The sequence below is a fragment of the Penicillium antarcticum genome, assembly GCF_028974205.1.
Source record: "Penicillium antarcticum strain IBT 31339 chromosome Unknown utg000009l_segment0_segment0, whole genome shotgun sequence".
NCBI classification, from domain to species: Eukaryota; Fungi; Ascomycota; class Eurotiomycetes; order Eurotiales; family Aspergillaceae; genus Penicillium; species Penicillium antarcticum.
The window spans coordinates 1,446,154-1,464,684 of NW_026695307.1; the positions used below are offsets into that span (position 1 = coordinate 1,446,154).

At 50.6% G+C, this 18,531-nt stretch overlaps 8 protein-coding genes across 8 annotated transcripts; 5 read left to right on the forward strand and 3 right to left on the reverse strand.

Annotated features, from left to right (window-relative positions):
* Positions 1–253: 253 nt before the first annotated feature.
* Positions 254–1,318, forward strand: N7508_008904 (putative histone acetyltransferase (MysT1); the record flags this gene model as incomplete). The annotated part of the gene is made up of 1 exon (XM_058466967.1): positions 254–1,318. One exon carries the CDS (start codon positions 254–256, stop codon positions 1,316–1,318), a length of 1,065 nt encoding a protein of 354 aa, XP_058314813.1.
* Positions 1,319–1,508: 190 nt separating this feature from the next.
* N7508_008905 (chaperonin-containing T-complex subunit CCT6) lies at positions 1,509–3,473 on the reverse strand (the record flags this gene model as incomplete). Its single annotated transcript, XM_058466968.1, has 7 exons — positions 1,509–2,735; positions 2,790–2,963; positions 3,017–3,037; positions 3,094–3,135; positions 3,197–3,218; positions 3,276–3,370; positions 3,432–3,473. 7 exons carry the CDS (start codon positions 3,471–3,473, stop codon positions 1,509–1,511), a joined length of 1,623 nt encoding a protein of 540 aa, XP_058314814.1.
* A 328-nt stretch (positions 3,474–3,801) lies between these two features.
* sik1 (snoRNP complex protein NOP56) lies at positions 3,802–5,455 on the forward strand (the record flags this gene model as incomplete). The annotated part of the gene is made up of 3 exons (XM_058466969.1): positions 3,802–3,965; positions 4,028–5,147; positions 5,201–5,455. The coding sequence occupies 3 exons, from the start codon at positions 3,802–3,804 to the stop codon at positions 5,453–5,455; spliced, it is 1,539 nt and encodes a 512-aa protein (XP_058314815.1).
* Positions 5,456–5,805: 350 nt separating this feature from the next.
* Positions 5,806–6,618, forward strand: N7508_008907 (uncharacterized protein; the record flags this gene model as incomplete). Its single annotated transcript, XM_058466970.1, has 1 exon — positions 5,806–6,618. The coding sequence occupies one exon, from the start codon at positions 5,806–5,808 to the stop codon at positions 6,616–6,618; it is 813 nt and encodes a 270-aa protein (XP_058314816.1).
* A 281-nt stretch (positions 6,619–6,899) lies between these two features.
* On the reverse strand, positions 6,900–7,571 carry N7508_008908 (uncharacterized protein; the record flags this gene model as incomplete). The annotated part of the gene is made up of 2 exons (XM_058466971.1): positions 6,900–7,165; positions 7,223–7,571. The coding sequence occupies 2 exons, from the start codon at positions 7,569–7,571 to the stop codon at positions 6,900–6,902; spliced, it is 615 nt and encodes a 204-aa protein (XP_058314817.1).
* Positions 7,572–7,943: 372 nt separating this feature from the next.
* On the forward strand, positions 7,944–14,737 carry N7508_008909 (DNA polymerase epsilon catalytic subunit POL2; the record flags this gene model as incomplete). Its single annotated transcript, XM_058466972.1, has 3 exons — positions 7,944–8,551; positions 8,606–8,745; positions 8,796–14,737. The coding sequence occupies 3 exons, from the start codon at positions 7,944–7,946 to the stop codon at positions 14,735–14,737; spliced, it is 6,690 nt and encodes a 2,229-aa protein (XP_058314818.1).
* Positions 14,738–15,282: 545 nt separating this feature from the next.
* On the forward strand, positions 15,283–16,657 carry N7508_008910 (uncharacterized protein; the record flags this gene model as incomplete). Its single annotated transcript, XM_058466973.1, has 3 exons — positions 15,283–15,453; positions 15,506–15,618; positions 16,051–16,657. 3 exons carry the CDS (start codon positions 15,283–15,285, stop codon positions 16,655–16,657), a joined length of 891 nt encoding a protein of 296 aa, XP_058314819.1.
* A 514-nt stretch (positions 16,658–17,171) lies between these two features.
* On the reverse strand, positions 17,172–18,268 carry N7508_008911 (AMMECR1 domain-containing protein; the record flags this gene model as incomplete). Its single annotated transcript, XM_058466974.1, has 2 exons — positions 17,172–17,637; positions 17,733–18,268. The coding sequence occupies 2 exons, from the start codon at positions 18,266–18,268 to the stop codon at positions 17,172–17,174; spliced, it is 1,002 nt and encodes a 333-aa protein (XP_058314820.1).
* Between the last annotated feature and the right edge of the window lie 263 nt (positions 18,269–18,531).

Sequence of the window (18,531 nt, forward strand, 5' to 3'; positions counted from 1 at the left end):
CCATTCGCGCGATTCCCGTCGAGGCAACGACAATGGATTAATGCCATTCATCTCGTATATATGGTCCAGATGTCTGCGCGACTGACCTTCCTCTCTCTTTCCAAGCCCCCGACCGGTTGAAAACTCTCATTTCCCGCGATAACACCAATGGCCGGACCATTGGAGACGGTACACTGCATAAGAGCTCTCGAAACATAACAATTCGACAACTGTACTCCAGTGTCGTGTGCCACCCAATACAACAAGGATATAAATGGCGACACCAAAGTCTGCGCGATTGCAGACCCCAGCAGATCGCAATCTCAGCAACGTCGTGCTGGGAGACCTCCTGTTCAAGCCTTGGAATCAATCAATCTACCCCGAAGACCTTGTCGCCAAAGATACAGATCGACTCTATGTCTGCCGCTGGTGCTTCCGATACTCATGTGAAGAGGATATTTTCACCGACCACAAACGCGCCTGTGAGCATCGCACAACGCCCCCGGGCACAAAAGTCTACGACTACGGCGGGTACGCAGTCTGGGAAGTTGATGGAGAACACCATAAACTTTTCGGACAAAACCTTTCACTGTTCGCCAAACTGTTTCTCGATCACAAGACTGTTTTCTTTGATGTTTCAACTTTCCTTTACTATATCCTCACATACACCGACCCCAATGAGCCCGGCAGCTACTATGTGCTGGGCTTCTTTTCGAAGGAGAAGCTGTCTTGGGATGCGAACAATCTTGCTTGCATCTTGATTTTCCCACCGTATCAACATAGACAACTTGGAAAGCTGTTGATGGGGGTTAGCTATAAGCTCAGCGGTTGGGATTCGACCGGTGGATGTATCGGTGGGCCGGAAAAGCCATTGAGCGAGCTGGGCCACAAGAGTTATTCCCGCTTCTGGGCTGAACGGATTGCCAGATATTTGCTCCGCGGCAAGCCCGGCGACAATCCCCGAGAATCCAATCAACAGAAACCCAATTCTACCCCAAAGGGGTCCCGCAAGAGGCCTGTCCGCGAGACTATGACAGTCGAGGAGCTTGGTCTGGCTACTGGTATGCTCACTGAAGATGTGATCACTGCCCTCAAAAGCATGGGGCTGTTCGAACCCCAGGCAACTCCGAAAAAGCGTAAGAGCAACCGTACTGCCACGGAAGAGGAACCCCCACCGGGTCAGACGGTGACCATATCTAAATCTGATGTGTGGGAATGGGCGCAATCGCACCAACTCTCTCTGGAGGACCCTGTTAGCGAAAAAGGCTTCGAGGGACTATGGCCTATCGTGATCGTTTCTGCAGAGAGCGACGACAGTGTTCTATCGGAGGAAAATTAATTCAGCGAAAACAATTCGGTCGCGAATGTACGATAGTGTTTACTGAATTCTTAATGATGATAATGAGAAGCAACATGGAAGATGTGCATTTTTGAGTGGATTAGCTCTTCCTCCCAACTATGAGAGAATCGAGTCTATAACCTTGTTATTCTTTACATGAACCGCCTGCCTTCGTCATCGAGAGTGTGCATTACTCCTCCATACCACCGGGGCCACCCTGTTTACTCATTTGCCGAGCCTTGAGGAGCTCGTCACAAAGGAGAAGGTTGGATGCAATGCCCGTGCTGGAAGCGATACAGTTGCGAAGAACACGGAAAGAGTCGAAGACACCCTCCTGGACAGGGTCCATGGGCTCACCAGTGACCAGGTCCAGACCGGCGACGTTGCCATCAGTGGCCTCGTCCCAGAGAGAAGCAAGGGAATCTTGGATGTCATGGCCTGAGTTGGCAGCCAGGGTCTTGGGGATGATCAGAAGAGCATCAGCGAAGGCACCGACACCCCACTTAGCCTTGCCCTTCACAGACTTGTTGAACTCTGCTGACTTCAGGTGCTGAGCACATGCAACTTGGAATGATCCGGCTCCAGGAATGACGCAGCCATCGACAATCGTGTTGTAGACAGAGCGGAGACCGTCACGAACGGCATCCTTGACCTGGGTGATAGTGTGGCTGTTAGGGCCCTTGATGAGGATAGTCACAGACTTGGGGTCCTTGACCTCTTCCACGAAAGTGAACTTCTCCTCGCCAAGCTGGTGCTCGTAGACGAGACCGGCCCAGCCAAGAACATCGGGGCTAAGATCCTCGACACTGTTCTGGGCAGTTCCACCGCAAATCAGCTGCAGACGCTCCATGTTTCTGCGTTTGGCTCTCCGAAGAGCGAAGATGCCGTTCTTGACGAGGACATCCAGGCTCAAAGGATCAATACCCTTCTGGTTGATGATAACGAATCCCTTCTTGGGATCGTTTCCACAAACCTCCTTCTTAAGCTCCACAATCTTTTGCAACTTGGCGTCGACGAACTTGCGCTCGCTCTCAACAAGCTTATCTCTTTGCTCGGCGTTGGAGTAGTAGAATCCAGAGTTGATCTCGGACTTCTCGTATTCCAAGCTGACGTTCAATGTCAAAATGAAAGCGTTCTCCACCCGCTTAGGCATGTCGGGGTGTCTGGCACCGTGATCCAGGGCAAGACCGCGGATAAGCTGGGTATCGGAAGAGGAGCGATGTTGCATTGTCATAATCTCAACCATGTGCAAATCGGGCTTCTCAGGGGCTCTGTGGATGGCAAGGACGGCATCGACGATGTCGGGGGTGAGCTTCTCGGCGAGAGCACCGCTCAGCTTTGTGGAGAGGGAGGTACGGGCGACAGAAAGCAACAGCTCGCGGTCAATGGCACGCTCGAGCTTGAACTTGTCGAGGAACTATATGTCATGCGTTAGATCCGGCCCCCGGACCATGATTCGTGAACCACATACCTTCAGTGCCTCGGTCTTTGCAATTTCATATCCATCGGTGATAACACGGGGGTGCAGACCCTCACCAATGTGTCGGTCCGCTTGCTTCAGGAGCTCTCCCACTAGCATCACAACCGATGTTGTTCCATCACCGGTAATATCGTCTTGTGCCGTTGCAGCGCGGGCAATCATGACCTTTTCATTTCGTTAGTATCAACAAGGAGGTCTTTGAGGCAATTTTGTCTTACGGCTGTGGGGTTTTGGATTTGCTGCCAAATGTTAGCTCAAAAGCTCCAAGTACAAGGATTCTCAGGACAGGACGAACCATCTCCCGCAACAAAACATTTCCATCCTTAGTCAGTTTAATCTATCGTAGCCGTATCAGAATATTGTTGGTATCGTTCGAGAAGGGAAAGGGGAGTGCGTACTGCGCCTGCACCATCAACCAGCCTAGGTTTTATTAGCTTCATTGCCTTTGTATGTGGGGTGCATTTGTCGAATACTCACATCTTGAGAGTCCCAGAGGGGCCCAGGTTAGACTTCAACACATCTTGAAGACCTTCACCAGCGGCGATGTTCACTTTCAAGGCCTCTCCTCTCCGCTGCATGAAATGTTAGTGTGCGGGCACATTGAGGGGCCATCTGGGAGATATTTTTCCATACCCTCGACTCCGCCTTGGGGTTAAGTAGCTGAGTTGCAGACATCTCCCAGAAAATGAATGACAGGGAAACACGTCCAAAGACCAGAAATTTATAAATTAATGGATGGTCAGGGAGCTTGTCGGATGAGGGTGAGGCCCGCGTTAGGTCCGGCGAATGCGGTGAAGGCAGTTTTTGGCAAAAAGCCCACATTCACGGATTCGCACTAGCGGCGAAAAAAAAAGCTGCCGATTTCTCGACTTTGCCCATTTCCAGCCCGTCGCCAACACTCGCACCAGCAACCCATCGAATTGCACCTCAGAGTGTTTTCTGCCGGTGTTGCATACCTTCGGCCCCCTTTGAACGTGTTTTATCTGGTCTTGGGTTTATAACGATGGCCGACTTCCTCCTCTTCGAGGGCCCTATGGGCTACTCGCTTTTCAAGACCGTCCACAAGGGCGATACTGTTGGCAATGCCTTGAAGGAAGTTCAGGATGGTGTCAATGACCTTGCTAAGTTCGGAAAGATGGTCGAGCTTTCAAGTTTCCTTCCTTTTGAGTACGCTCCTCTTTGAAAAGGTTTTTTTCATGTTTTTTCATGGTCCATTAACAATGTTGCAGGAACAACAAGCAGGCCCTTGGCGAAATCAATGACATCTCCGAAGGTGTCGCATCCGAGACTTTGATCTCTTTCCTTGACTTGAACCTCCCTAAGGCGAACAAGAAGAAGAAGGTGGTTCTGGGTCTTGCCGATAAGGGTCTGGCAGGAAGCATCAAGTCCGCTTTCTCCCACGTCGACTGTGAGACCGGTGACACCAGCGAGATCGTTCAGGATCTTCTCCGTGGTATTCGTCTCCACGCTGGCAAGCTGCTGAAGCAGCTGCGTGACGGTGATATGGACACTGCCCAGCTCGGTCTTGGTCACGCCTACTCCCGTGCCAAGGTGAAGTTCTCCGTCCAGCGTGACGACAACCACATTATCCAGGCCATCGCCATCCTGGACCAGCTCGACAAGGCTATCAACACTTTCTCCATGAGAGTCCGCGAATGGTACTCGTGGCACTTCCCCGAGCTCATCAAGATTGTCTCCGACAACCAGCGCTACGCCCAGGTCGCTCTCTTTGTCAAGGACAAGAAGAATCTTACTGACGAGAGCCTGCACGACCTCGCTGCCCTCGTTGAGGATGATGAGGGTATTGCCCAGAGTGTCATTGATGCCGCCAAGCACAGCATGGGCCAAGAGATTTCTGAGGCCGACATGGAGAACGTCATCTCCTTCGCTGAGCGTGTCAACAAGCTCGCCAACTACCGCAAGTCGCTCTACTCTTACCTCGTCGCCAAGATGAGTGTCGTTGCTCCTAACCTTGCTGCCCTGATCGGTGAGGTTGTCGGAGCTCGTCTGATCTCCCACGCCGGTAGCTTGACCAACCTTTCCAAGTACCCCGCCTCCACTGTTCAGATTCTCGGTGCCGAGAAGGCTCTGTTCCGTGCCTTGAAGACCAAGGGTAACACCCCCAAGTACGGTCTGCTGTACCACTCTTCCTTCATCGGCCGTGCTGGCCCCAAGAACAAGGGAAGAATCTCGCGTTTCCTTGCCAACAAGTGTTCCATCGCTTCCCGTATCGATAACTTCTCTGATGCCCCTACCACCAAGTTTGGTGAGGCCCTCAAGGGTCAGGTCGAGGAGCGCCTGGAGTTCTACGCCTCTGGCGCTGCCCCCACCAAGAACGAGGTTGCCATGGTATGTTCAAACTTGATTTTCCTGTCTTGTGGATCAATGCTAACAATTGATAGAAATCCGCCATGGATGCCGTTCTGGCCGAACTTGACGACGTTGATGGCGACAAGAGCGACGAGGAGATGGAGGACGCCGAGGTTGCCGAGGCCAAGAAGGAAAAGAAGGAGAAGAAGGAAAAGAAGGACAAGAGCGAGAAGGCCGACAAGAAGAAGAAGAGAAAGTCCGAGGGTGGTGAGGGCGAGTCCGACAAGAAGAAGAAGCGCAAGCACGACACGGACGCTGAGCCCTCCAAGAAGAAGCAAAAGGCCTAAATGCGCTATTCTTTTTGAAGGGAGTCTTCGTCACGGCGTTTGGTTTGCTTTTGTCTTCATGAACTCGATGGGTACGGCTTGCAGGTATTTGTAAATTATTACCAGGCCTTTCGCCTCAGCAGCTCTGACTATCGCTGCTCTGATATTTTCCAATTTAAGTTTCAAGTTGTTATTCTTTACTTTTCTGCTTCCTCATACGAGGTCAAAGCCATTGTATACGACGATCATTGTACCCCACAGTCCGATTCAAGAATGTCCAATGACCAAACCCCTCTTCAGCCCTGATATCCGCCCTTGGCAAGTATTTGAATCTTCATTCCATTCTCTGGTGGATAAGCACATATTCACAAATGAGATCGGGAGACGCCCCCACTACTTCCGTTTCCAGTATGACGCCCACCCTATCTTTTTCTCCCAAGCGCAAACGAGAACCTTCAGAATCAGACTGCTATAGTCCCTCAGCTTCTCCGACATCCACAATTTCGACCGACAGTTTTCAAGATCCTCGTTTCCTAGAAGACGAGCTAGGGAGACATAGTCCGCAAGCCGCGGTAGCTGGACGTTTTGGAGAGTTGGCCATCCGTAGCGAGCTCCAGTCGGACACGGCAGCTTTCACCGACTCTCAGCAATCGCTTACTTCCTCCCAACTATGCGCATTTGACTGCACCGTGCCGCAGAACATGCCCGAAGCCTTACCGGCAAATAGCGAGTCTAGTGAACGCCAAGCGACGTTACCTGAAGCGCCCGCGACTCAATATCAACCCACTTCCTCACCCACTTCTCCTACAAAGAAGACAACTTCATTCTCTCAGAAGCATATCAATTCCTCGCCCTCCAAACGCAAGCCACGAGTGTCTCCCCCTCTTACAGCCACCTCTTCCGAAGACCCGCTAGTATGGCATGATTCCGAGATAACAGGCCACAACCCGTCCGACCCAAGTGACGATGGCTATGGTATCAACGGGATAGGCTTCAAACCCACTGCATCGATTGCATGGGCTAGGTCACAGAAACGACAGAAGCAAGTTACCGAATGGAAGAACCGTGAAGCCCGGGAGGCTCGTGAGAGACGGCGCGAGAGGAGGAGAGATGGCATCGAGCTCGACAAAATACACAGCATACATGACGGCGCAATCCATAAACGAGTCAAGTTCGACGTCTAGGATAGCACTAGGCAGTTTGCATCACTCAGTATCTAGATACCTTCCTTTTCTTCGGCGTTCTTTTCTCTGGGGCAAGCATACGGCGGTTCCTTCTTTTATATTGGACAATTAGCGTGAATGCGATGACTAGGTGGGTTATATGGACTTTGCAGACAGCTATGATACACGGACATGACTTTATGACATGATATGATGCCAACCACCCACCTGATCAGTTGATCGGACTATACAGTTTTGGATATCTCACAAACTCCATGACACCTTCTAATTAACAAGCGACACTACCAAAATTTGTAGTTGGAAGGGTTGGTCCAGCTCTTCTTCTTCCTTTCCTCCTCAGCAAGGCGCGCACGCAATGCTGCCTCTTCCTCCGCGCGATCTTTCTCGCCTTGTTTCTTGGCCTTCAATTGGTTCATGAGATCGAGTGCTTCCGCCATGCCGCTTAATTCTTGGATTCGTCGGTAACGGCAAAACTCATATGCTGCCAACGAGCTGATTGCGAACATGCCGACAGCCCAATTGCCCGCAGACCACAAATAGTAGCGTCCTACATGCACATATTAGCTCCATGGCCTTGTTAACATCACAGAACATCAGACTATACCCTTCAGCACACCACGTAGACCACCAACCCCGAATCCAACGCCAATTCCGGTCATTAAAGATTCACGGGCACACGGCCTCTTGTGAATGGTAGACAGTTCGGATAGAGATACTGAGCCGATAATCTCAGAGTATGATGCATCTTGAGGGTTCTTGCCTGGAGGCTTATATGTTGCTTTTGCGAGGGCGTTTGCGGGTTCTTCAGGATTCCCAAAAGCATCCCATAGCTTGCCGGTTTGTGACGACGAGGTCTCGTGTTTCGTTTTCTTCGCACCCGGGTTTGCGTTGAAGGAGCGGGGGATATCAGTAGCCTCCTGGAGAGGGCTGGTGTCTCGTGAGTCGTCTGCCATAGCTGTAGGGTGAATTGCCTTTGAATCTCCCACTTGCGGCCAAAAGAAGATCATCAATATCGGATGATCAAATGATCCGCCAATGTCCAATTTGGATAGTTATTCCGGAAGGCTGACTAATCCCTTCAACGCGCTACGCGAACGCGTCGAGGCCGAAATCGATTTGATTAGAGCAGATCGCAGGCCATTACTGGACCCTCCTAGAGGCACCATTGGTCTCAGAACCAGATATCCTTTCATCTGCGACCTACTATTTCACCTGGCTCTTGTCAATCTGCTCTCAAATTTCGCAAGCGCGCATTCCATGTTCTGCACTGAGCGCATCCTTTAACAGAGCCAATTTCACAAGCCTGGCCGGGCGACAACGTCGCGATGCCTTCCAGAAAACCCAGCAAGTATGGTAACAAGTTTCGGTCAAGTGCTGCGTCCTCGAACCCCCGACGAGCCAAAACAGTTGAATTCAGCTCACTACGATCCACGGAAGCGACCTCACAAGATGAGAAATTCGAGGCCATTCGATTGGCCAACAGTATCGATGAGACCCTCGGCTTTCCACGTTTCGAGTCCGGCGAGACAAGGGCCGGTTGGCTCATCAACATGCACAGCACGACGATCGAGGACGCAAATGTTCCAGGAGGCCGCGCCGGTGTGGATTACTATTTTCTCCAGGACGACGGCGGGAGTTTCAAGGCGACAGTGGAACACGATCCATACTTTTTGATTGCAGTCAAGAAGGGTTACGAGATGGAGGTCGAGGAATGGTGTCGCCGATCCTTTGAGGACTTGATCAAAAAGTTCACGCGCCTTGAGAAGGAAGACCTAAATCTCCCCAATCATCTTCTTGGCTACCGGAAAACCTATATCAAGTTTAGTTTTGCCAATGTGGGCAATCTTCTTGAAGTCAGGAGGACGATTCTTCCTCTGGCGGAGAAGAACAAGAAAAACGAGAGTGCAATGGATGCATATGTTGAGATGACCAGGTTCGTTCTGCATTACCTGCTTTTTGATTTGGACAAGGCACTAATTGTATGCAGTGCAACTGCAGGGATTGATCTTTTTGACGACGAAATAATTAATGAGCAACGACCTAATAGCAACCTACAAGCGAGTGATTTTATTGTTGATATTCGAGAATACGACGTTCCATATCATGTCCGAGTCTGCATTGACAAAGGTCAGTTGTGCTAGGCATGTGGACTATGCTCTTGTGCTAACATCTCTCAGATATCCGGATAGGAAAATGGTACGATGTGCAGGCGAAGCACGGCGTGGTATCATTGACCTGCTTGGAAGACCGACTTCAGCGTGCAGATCCGGTCGTCCTCGCTTTCGATATCGAAACCACAAAATTACCGCTGAAATTCCCAGACGCCGCATTTGATCAGGTTATGATGATTTCATACATGATTGATGGGCAAGGGTTCCTTATCACCAACAGAGAGATTGTATCGGAGGACATCAACGACTTCGAGTACACGCCCAAACCAGAATACAATGGGCCATTCATTATTTTCAATGAACCCAATGAAAGAGCCGTCCTTGAGCGATTCTTTGAACACGTCAAGATCTCCAAACCCACTGTCATTGCCACATACAACGGTGACTTCTTCGATTGGCCGTTCGTCGAGACCCGAGCCAGTGTTAATGGACTTGATATGTACATGGAGATTGGTTTTCGGAAAAACAGCGAGGACATTTACCAAGCCGACAACTGCGTGCACATGGACTGTTTCGCATGGGTCAATCGTGACAGTTATCTTCCTCAGGGAAGCCGTGGTCTGAAGGCTGTGACCGTGGCAAAGCTTGGCTATGATCCAGATGAACTCGACCCAGAGCTTATGACACCTTACGCCAGCGAAAGACCACAGACCCTGGCCGAATACTCAGTTTCAGATGCGGTGGCTACCTACTACTTGTACATGAAATATGTTCACCCTTTCATCTTCTCCCTCTGCACCATCATTCCTCTCAACCCAGATGAAACCCTGCGAAAGGGAACTGGAACATTGTGTGAGATGTTGCTCATGGTGCAAGCCTACAAGCATGAGATTGTTTTGCCCAACAAACACAAGGATCCGACAGAGGCTTTCTACGAAGGTCATCTTCTCGAGTCCGAGACCTACGTCGGTGGTCACGTCGAAAGTATCGAAGCTGGTGTTTTCCGAAGCGATATACCGACACACTTCAATGTTGACCCTACTGCAATCGAAGAGCTTCTGAAAGACCTGGACCACGCTCTCAAGTTCAGTATCGAGGTCGAAGAAAAGAAGTCTATGGATGATATTGTGAACTACGACGAGGTTAGAGCTCAGATTGTAGAGCGTCTCCTCGATTTGAAAAACAACCCGAGTCGTGATGAAGTTCCATTCATTTACCATCTGGATGTCGCATCCATGTATCCCAACATCATGATCACCAATCGACTGCAGCCAGACTCATTGATCAACGAGTCAAATTGCGCTGCCTGTGACTTCAATCGACCCGGCAAAACTTGCGACAGACGCATGCCCTGGGCCTGGCGTGGTGAATACCTGCCTGCGAAGCGTGATGAATACAACATGATCCGACGTGCCACTGCAAACGAGCGTTTTCCGGGCAAGTTCAAAAATTCGCCAACGAGGCTGTTCAGCGAGTTGAGCATTGAAGAGCAAGCCGGGATTGTCAAGAAACGGCTGCAAGATTACAGCAAGAAAATTTATCACAAGATCCACGACAGCAAAACTATGGAGCGGGAGGCCATCATTTGCCAGAGAGAAAATCCTTTCTATGTTGATACTGTCCGTGATTTCCGTGACCGTCGATATGACTTCAAAGGCAAGCAGAAAGTCTGGAAGAACAAGACTGATAGCTTACAATCATCTGGGGCTTCTTCGGCTGAAATTGATGAGGCAAAGAAAATGATCATTCTTTACGACTCTCTTCAACTTGCGCACAAGGTCATTCTGAACAGTTTCTACGGTTATGTCATGCGAAAAGGTTCTCGATGGTATTCAATGGAAATGGCCGGTGTCACTTGTCTTACAGGTGCTCATATCATTCAGATGGCCAGAGAGCTTGTCGAACGCATCGGTCGACCCCTTGAACTGGATACTGACGGTATTTGGTGTATGCTTCCTGGAGGCTTTCCTGAGAATTTCTCCTTCACTCTGAAGAACGGGAAAAAGATGACCATCTCTTACCCTTGTGTCATGCTTAATCACCTCGTTCATGCGAGGTACACCAACCACCAATACCAGGCTCTGGTCGACCCGAAGACCTTTAAGTATGAGACTCACAGTGAAAACTCCATTTTCTTCGAAGTGGATGGGCCTTACCGAGCAATGATCCTGCCAACTTCAAAGGAGGAAGACAAGAACTTGAAGAAGCGATATGCGGTCTTCAATCATGACGGCTCCCTAGCCGAATTGAAGGGCTTCGAAGTAAAGCGAAGAGGAGAGTTGAAATTGATCAAGATCTTCCAGACTCAAATCTTCAAGTTCTTCCTGGAGGGTACCAATCTTGCCGAGACTTATGCCGCTGTGGCTCGGGTTGCAGATCGGTGGTTAGACGTTCTTTACGAGCGTGGAACCACCCTGGCGGATGAAGAGCTTATCGATCTCATTTCGGAGAATCGAAGTATGGCCAAGACACTTGAAGAGTATGGCTCTCAGAAGTCCACATCGATCACGACGGCAAGACGTCTTGCAGAGTTCTTGGGTGAACAAATGGTCAAGGATAAAGGTCTCAACTGCAAATACATTATTTCCTCAAGGCCACGAAACACACCCGTCACCGAAAGAGCCATTCCCGTCGCTATCTTCTCGGCCGAAGAAAATATCAAACGTTTCTTCTTGCGCAAATGGCTGAAGGAAGACCCCGGCGACATGGACCCTCGCACTGTCATTGACTGGGATTACTACCTGGAGCGTCTGGGATCCGTGGTGCAGAAACTGATCACTATTCCAGCTGCACTTCAAAAGCTTCGCAACCCAGTACCCCGTGTTGCCCACCCCGACTGGTTGCAACGTCGGATCAACACAAAGGATGACAAATTCAAGCAGAAGAAGATGACCGATCTATTCACCAAGTCAGATAAGGCGCCGCTTGCCTCGATATCTGCCAACATTCTAGATCATCGTGTTCAGCATACTGGTGACCTGGATGAAGCGATTGCGAACTCTACTCAGAAGCTAAAGTCTCCCAGCAGCAATAAGGTTTCCCAAAAGAGAAAGCATCCTGAGAATGCCTCAAAGACGGCTTTGGATCCTTTTGCTAGCCTTCCAGCTACCATGCCATCTATCACGGAAGACTACCAAGGATTCTTGAAGTATCAAAAGCAAAAATGGAAGATCCAGAAGCAAGCTCGGATTCGTCGTCGTCAACTGTTCGGTGAACGAACCAATGCTGCCTCGGACTCTTTGAGTAACTTCTTCCGCAATCAAGCCCAGATGCTATACATTAGCACATGGCAGGTCTTGCAGCTCTGTGAGACAGGCGTTCCGGGAGTTGTACGAGCTTTCGTTTTGATCGATCAAAAGATTCACGCTCTCAGCGTTAGAGTTCCACGGCAATTCTTTGTGAACTTGAAGCGTGATTCCTTGCCAGATGTCGATGTACCGGACTGTGATGTCGAGAAAGTGAATCACACTTTGCCAAATGGTCATCCCTCGGTCCACTTGTTCAAGCTGTCTTTGTCGGAGGAGAAATATCTGGAAGAAGCTGACAAGATGGATGTTCTTTTCCAACACCCTAGTATCGAGGGTGTCTACGAAGGAAATATCCCGCTCAGCATTCGCGCGGTGCTCAAGCTAGGAAGCCATTGCACTTTCGATGAAGAGCAGCGCGGTGTGCTTGGTGAAGGATTGGACAAGGGCTTCGATCTCTCAACTCTGCTCCACGCATCTTCAGAGCAGCCATATCTGATGGACTCGTCATTGGTATACCACTACCTGTACCACATTGTTTCAGGCGATAGGCAAATCTTTGTGCTTTTCTCGACAGCGACGAATGAGGCCAACATCATCGTTCTCAATCGCACCAGGGATGTCCAGGGTCTTCCAAACGTCGATAAGATGTACACCGAATTCCTCACTCGCAAGATGCAAGCTGCATCGGGCAATGACTCGCAAGACGCCTTTGAATACCAAGACAAGATTCATTTCAAGACAACTCAGGTGATGACACGGAGAAAGGCTCACCTTGAGGTTGGTGACCTGGTAAGAAAACTCCGAAACGACGAGAGCCGACCTGTCGTTCTTGTGATCCAATCCCAACAGAAGGACCGCCTATGCCACGATATCCCAATCTTGAAGGAGTATCCAGTCCTATCCGTGAAGCCTGAGCCATCCGACATGGAACTTCCGCCTCTCGGCTGGCAAGCATTTGTAGCCAGGCGTATCATCACCCGGTACTTGTACTTGTCTTCCTGGATCCAGCACTTGACCGGTCTTGCTCGATACGGTGATGTTCCACTTTGCAACTTGGAGAGTGACGATCCTCGCTATCTCATTGATATCTCCTATGCCAGAAGGCTTCAGCAAAACAATGTCGTTCTCTGGTGGTCCCCTGGTCCACGTCCTGATCATGCAGGCTACGAGAGAGATGACATTCTCGGGTCGCTGGACAAGGTCAACATGCCATCGGTCAACGTGCCCAGCGCCTACTCGACTGTTTGTATTGAGTTGGAAGTTCGTAACCTTTCCATCAACACGATCTTGACTTCTTCTATCATCAACGAGATGGAAGGTAGTGATACATTGCTAGCGCCTTCTGGTGATGCCGAAGACACGGGTGTTTTTTATTCCGAGAAAGCATTTGCTTCCGCCGGTGTCGTTGTTCTTCGAGAGATGGTCAAGCATTGGTGGACAGAGGCTTGCGCTGGAAACAGCATGGCGGATGTCATGGTCTCGCATTTGATTCGATGGGTGGAAAGTCCCGTGTCCTGTCTCTATGATCGGTCTCTGCACAATTATGTCAGATTGCTGTCGCGGAAGTCATTCCAGAGACTCATGGCGGAGTTCAGACGCGTTGGCTCCCATGTCGTGTTTGCCAGCCCTACACGTCTTCTGCTCCAGACAACAAAGACTGAGGTTGGCAATGCTTATGCCTACAGTCAGTATGTTCTGAAATCCATCCGCGCCAATCCTTCGTTCCACTTCATTGATCTGGAGATCAAGGAGTACTGGGATTACCTTGTGTGGTATGACGAATACAACTACGGAGGCAAGGGCTGCCGAGAGGTCACCGAATCCGACGAACAGAATCTTGAGACGGTGATGCACTGGCAGCTCAGTCGCTTCTTACCAATGCCCATGCAAACCATCTTCCACGACTGGGTTGTCGAGTACATCGAACTGATGCATGCCTTGAAAACACCTGAGCCAGATGGCGAGATTTCCTCGACGCCTCGTCCGACGCAGATTCCAATCGGACGAAACCACGAAGCAGACAATGAAGAGATCACTGCTGTTCTCGCGGATCGATTCTCAAAGCCGCTGAAGAAGCAAATCTCAGGTCTGATCCGCAGACAGCGCGACGAGATGCTTCACCCCGAGCTTGCATCTGATTATGCATTCCCTGTTCTGCCAGGTGTCCTGGTCAACCCCAAAGACAACAAGCGCAACCCATCGCTAGAGTTGACAAAGCTTCTGATGCAAGTTCTGAGTCTCTCCAAGACCACGACCCTGGAATCTCGGTTGTTGCGCCGCGAGCTCTTGGCTCTCTTTGAGGTCCGCGAATTCAGCAAGGAGGGTCGATTTGAGAACCCCAGTGCTAGCCTGAAGCTTCCCGAGATGAGCTGTAACTCTTGCTGTCTGATTCGGGATCTTGACCTCTGTCGAGACGAAGATGTGCTGCCCGATGTCGACTCGGACGCCACCACTACTTCCAAGCCCTGGAAGTGTCCCTTCTGTCACGCCGATTACGACCGGCTGGCACAGGAAGAGCTTCTCATCGGGCAAGTCCATGGTCTTGTCGTTGAATGGCAGACCCAGGATCTCAAATGCTCCAAGTGTGGTGGCCTGAAGGTCAGTGATTTCATGGAACACTGCTCTTGCAGTGGCACCTGGGCAGCATCTCTCGATCGCAGCGAGATTGAGAAGAAACTACGAGTGTTGGAGAGTGTGGCCAAATTCCACAAGCTGCAATTGTTGGAAAACATTGTCGTGGATGTACTGGAGAGGTTCTGATGTGTCTGAATATCTGTTTCTGGGGAGCGCTGGGAATGGCATTGGGTAGGAGTTGTGTATATAAGTTAGCATTCAATAATTAATGGCGCCGTTGACGATCCGTCGATCTTCGGCTTTGTTTCTACTTCTTCTTTGGTACTTCTTCATTTCCAATCAGCGCTGTTTAATTATATCCCAGGTTTCTTCGTTGTATAGCTCTCTCCCTAGCGACTCCGCGACGCCCAGCGACCTCCGATCTCCAGCGCTCTCGAACTTCAACCCCGCAGTGTCTCGGTCGGACACCAAAAACCAACACACCAGAACATCCCTGGAGTGCCCTCCTGTGCGTTTTTCTGAATGTCTCACCTTGGCGGGGCTCAGCCGCATATTGCGGGCAACATGTGGCACTTCCAGCGTAAGGCTGACTTGAATTTGTGCAGGCACGTATCGAACGACCGTATATATCGCATACCCCCCGAAACGAGTCCCCTTGGCGCCCGGTCCAGTCTGCAGCTTGTTTGCGTCGACCTCCCTCGATCCTCCCCGTGTTATCGCAGTTATCCCCCATGGCGACACCACCTCCGAAACCGAAGGTCCAGCCGTGCCGGTACAAAACCGGCAAGACACTAGGCGCTGGATCGTACTCTGTCGTGAAGGAATGCGTGCATATCGACACTGGTCGCTACTACGCAGCCAAGGTCATCAACAAGCGCTTGATGTCCGGGCGAGAGCACATGGTACGTGTTGGAACTGCGGCCGACCCCACTGCATGCTAATGGAGCGAAACAGGTCCGCAATGAGATCGCCGTCTTGAAAAAGGTGTCTATGGGTCACCAGAATATCCTCACGCTGGTCGACTACTTCGAGACCATGAACAACTGTGCGTTTCCTGTCGGTGGGATGTATACCGTCTGTTTGAGATGACCACTGACCGGTATGGATGTTTAGTGTACTTGGTGACCGATCTCGCGCTGGGCGGAGAACTCTTTGATCGCATCTGTCGCAAAGGCAGCTACTATGAGTCGGACGCTGCCGATTTGATTCGCGCAGTGCTTTCCGCTGTGGCATATCTGCACGACCACGGAATCGTGCATCGAGACCTGAAGCCCGAGAACCTGCTCTTTCGCACACCGGAAGACAATGCCGATTTATTGATCGCTGATTTTGGATTGTCAAGGATCATGGATGAAGAGCAATTCCATGTCCTGACGACAACCTGTGGAACGCCAGGATACATGGCCCCAGAGATCTTCAAAAAGAGCGGCCATGGAAAGCCAGTGTGAGTCCCCAGTCCTATATGCACCACCAAACCCTCCATGTCTAACATACACCAGCGATATCTGGGCCATCGGCGTAATTACTTACTTCCTACTATGCGGCTACACCCCCTTCGACCGCGACTCCAACCTGGAAGAAATGCAAGCAATCCTAGCAGCAGACTACTCCTTCACACCGCTAGAGTACTGGCGCGGTGTATCACAAGAAGCACGCAGCTTCATCAACCGCTGCCTAACAATCAACCCGCAATCACGCATGACAGCTCACGAAGCCCTCCAGCACCCATGGGTCAACCCGCCCTACGATACAGCCAAGATCGGCTCAGGTGAGGATCTCCTGCCAACCGTCAAGAAGAACTTCAATGCACGACGCACGTTACACCGCGCTATCGATACAGTGCGTGCTATCAACAAGCTCCGCGAGGGTGGTGGGTTCATGATGGATGGTGTGATGAGCGTTGATCCTAAGCCTGAACGTGTGAACGGGGATGAGATTATTGAGGAGGAGAAGCATGCTGCGCCGGCGCAGTCGGCTGACCATGCTCCTGGTGGGCAGATTGATAGTCGGGGCAATGCTCGTGGGCAGTCTGAGGAGCAGATCCGGGCTCAGGAGCGCAGGGTTAAGGAGATGGTTGCTGGGTTGTGGAGTCGGACTCCTCGGTAGTTTTCATACCCTTCTTTTCTCTGCATTCTGCATTGTGGATACATCATCTTTGAGCTCTGAATATGATGATTGTTTTGCGTCTGCTTAGGATGAATATTTGTTCTTGTCTAGTATGGGAATTTACAATGTATATGCATACCAGTCTTCCTGGTCTCTAGGACTAGGTGAGCCTCTAATAATATACCGGGCTCCCTTATATTGTAATCCGGGGAAGTACTCGCTATTCAAGTACCCTTGCAGTGGATAGCTATGAATATAGGTGATACGCTATGTTGAAGCAAACTGATGAAGGGGAATATTTACTAAGCTTAACGCGAAATGGCCCGAATCGATGTTTCACTGTAGTCACTAGGCTCCATATCGAGGATTTGAAGCGCACTATTGCTATCCCATGAAACTCATCCGCAAACTTCTGGACCAAACCCGGCCGAAGTAGTGTCATCAATCATTATCAAGTCTCACGCAGGCTAGAAATGTAGAAAAGAAGCAACGCGATCTAGAATAAAAACCTGAATCACGCCGAGCCAGCCAGGATTTCTGCTCCATCATCCAGAGACAGAACCCAGTCCCGCCATACCTGCCACTGAGCATAATCTGCACTCGCCTTTAGGCCCTGGTACCTGACAGTGCAGAACTCAGAGACCTGGTCCCAGGGTTTGGAACCGCTGGAATTTCCTCCTGCCGCACCTCGTAGTAGTCTCCTAGCAGTACTTCCAACACCACCGTCCCACCCTGCCTTGCGCATCAAGCTCTCGATGGTTTCTTCTTTTGTCCAACACTGCTCGACGGCAACGTCTGGGAGATAGGTGGCGCCGTAGCGGCGGCCGCGGTGGATGAAAGAGATGCGCAGGCCATGGGTGCCTAGAGTCCAGTCCAGGGCGTTCGTGCATGGTTCAAAGGATCCTAGGAGGGTGAGAGAACATGATAGCGAGGAAAGAAGAGATTTGGGGATAGGAGAGAAGCGTGTGTCGTCAAAGGCTCTGTAAGAAAAAAGTAGATCACAAATTAGCAGGTCTGGTATACTGGGGTTGTATTGTATGGTTGCTTGTGAAGGCACGTATTGGGAAGTACATACGAGGTCAAAGCGTAGGACTTCAGCCCTGCCGCCAGCTCCTGTCCCTCGAATGTGCCTATGCATCCCCGCAGAGACTTGTTTCCGCTTCGTGATAGGGTATTCCATGTGACGAACAGGGGGTACCGCTGATCGGGCGATGTCAGCTGGGATGGGGTCTCAGCCAGCCCGGGCGAGGTGATGTTAGTTGAGCTGGAGCCAAGTGAATTGGCGGACGCATTGGAAGTGGATGATGGTGTCGTAGCTGCACTGGATACCGCGGAGGATTGGCTCTGGAGACGACTGACGCTGGGGAATTTCAGCTTGTTGGGACGACTACTCGTCAGGGATGATTGCTGGGTATCATCTTCATCCTCTTCATTTACAGACTGCTGACTGTCCGCTTCTTGCTCTGTTTGAACTTGCAGACTCGACAGCTTCTTACTTTGCTCATGTTGCTCCCAAAGGGCTTCTACGGCTGCCAAAGTGGCTGGCTCGCGGTCCTGGAATGAGGCAAGCAGAGACTCAAAGCAATAATAACACTGCGCTGTATTCGCCATGTCGACCAGGCTCTCTCGGCCAAAGCTCAAATGATGCACTGCACTGCTTCAGATCCTGACTGTCAATGACCTCAATATCCCGATAAGAGATATGTCCTTATCGATAGACGGGGGGAATCCAGACTTGGAGGCGAGTTCGAGGGTGTCTGTAAAGAAGTGAAAGCAGTGCAGTAATGATGCTTGAGATGCCTATGAAAAGGCTTGAGAGAAGATACTGCTGAAAAGAAGTGAAGAGAACCTTGGGACGTCGGGAAAGAGAGGGG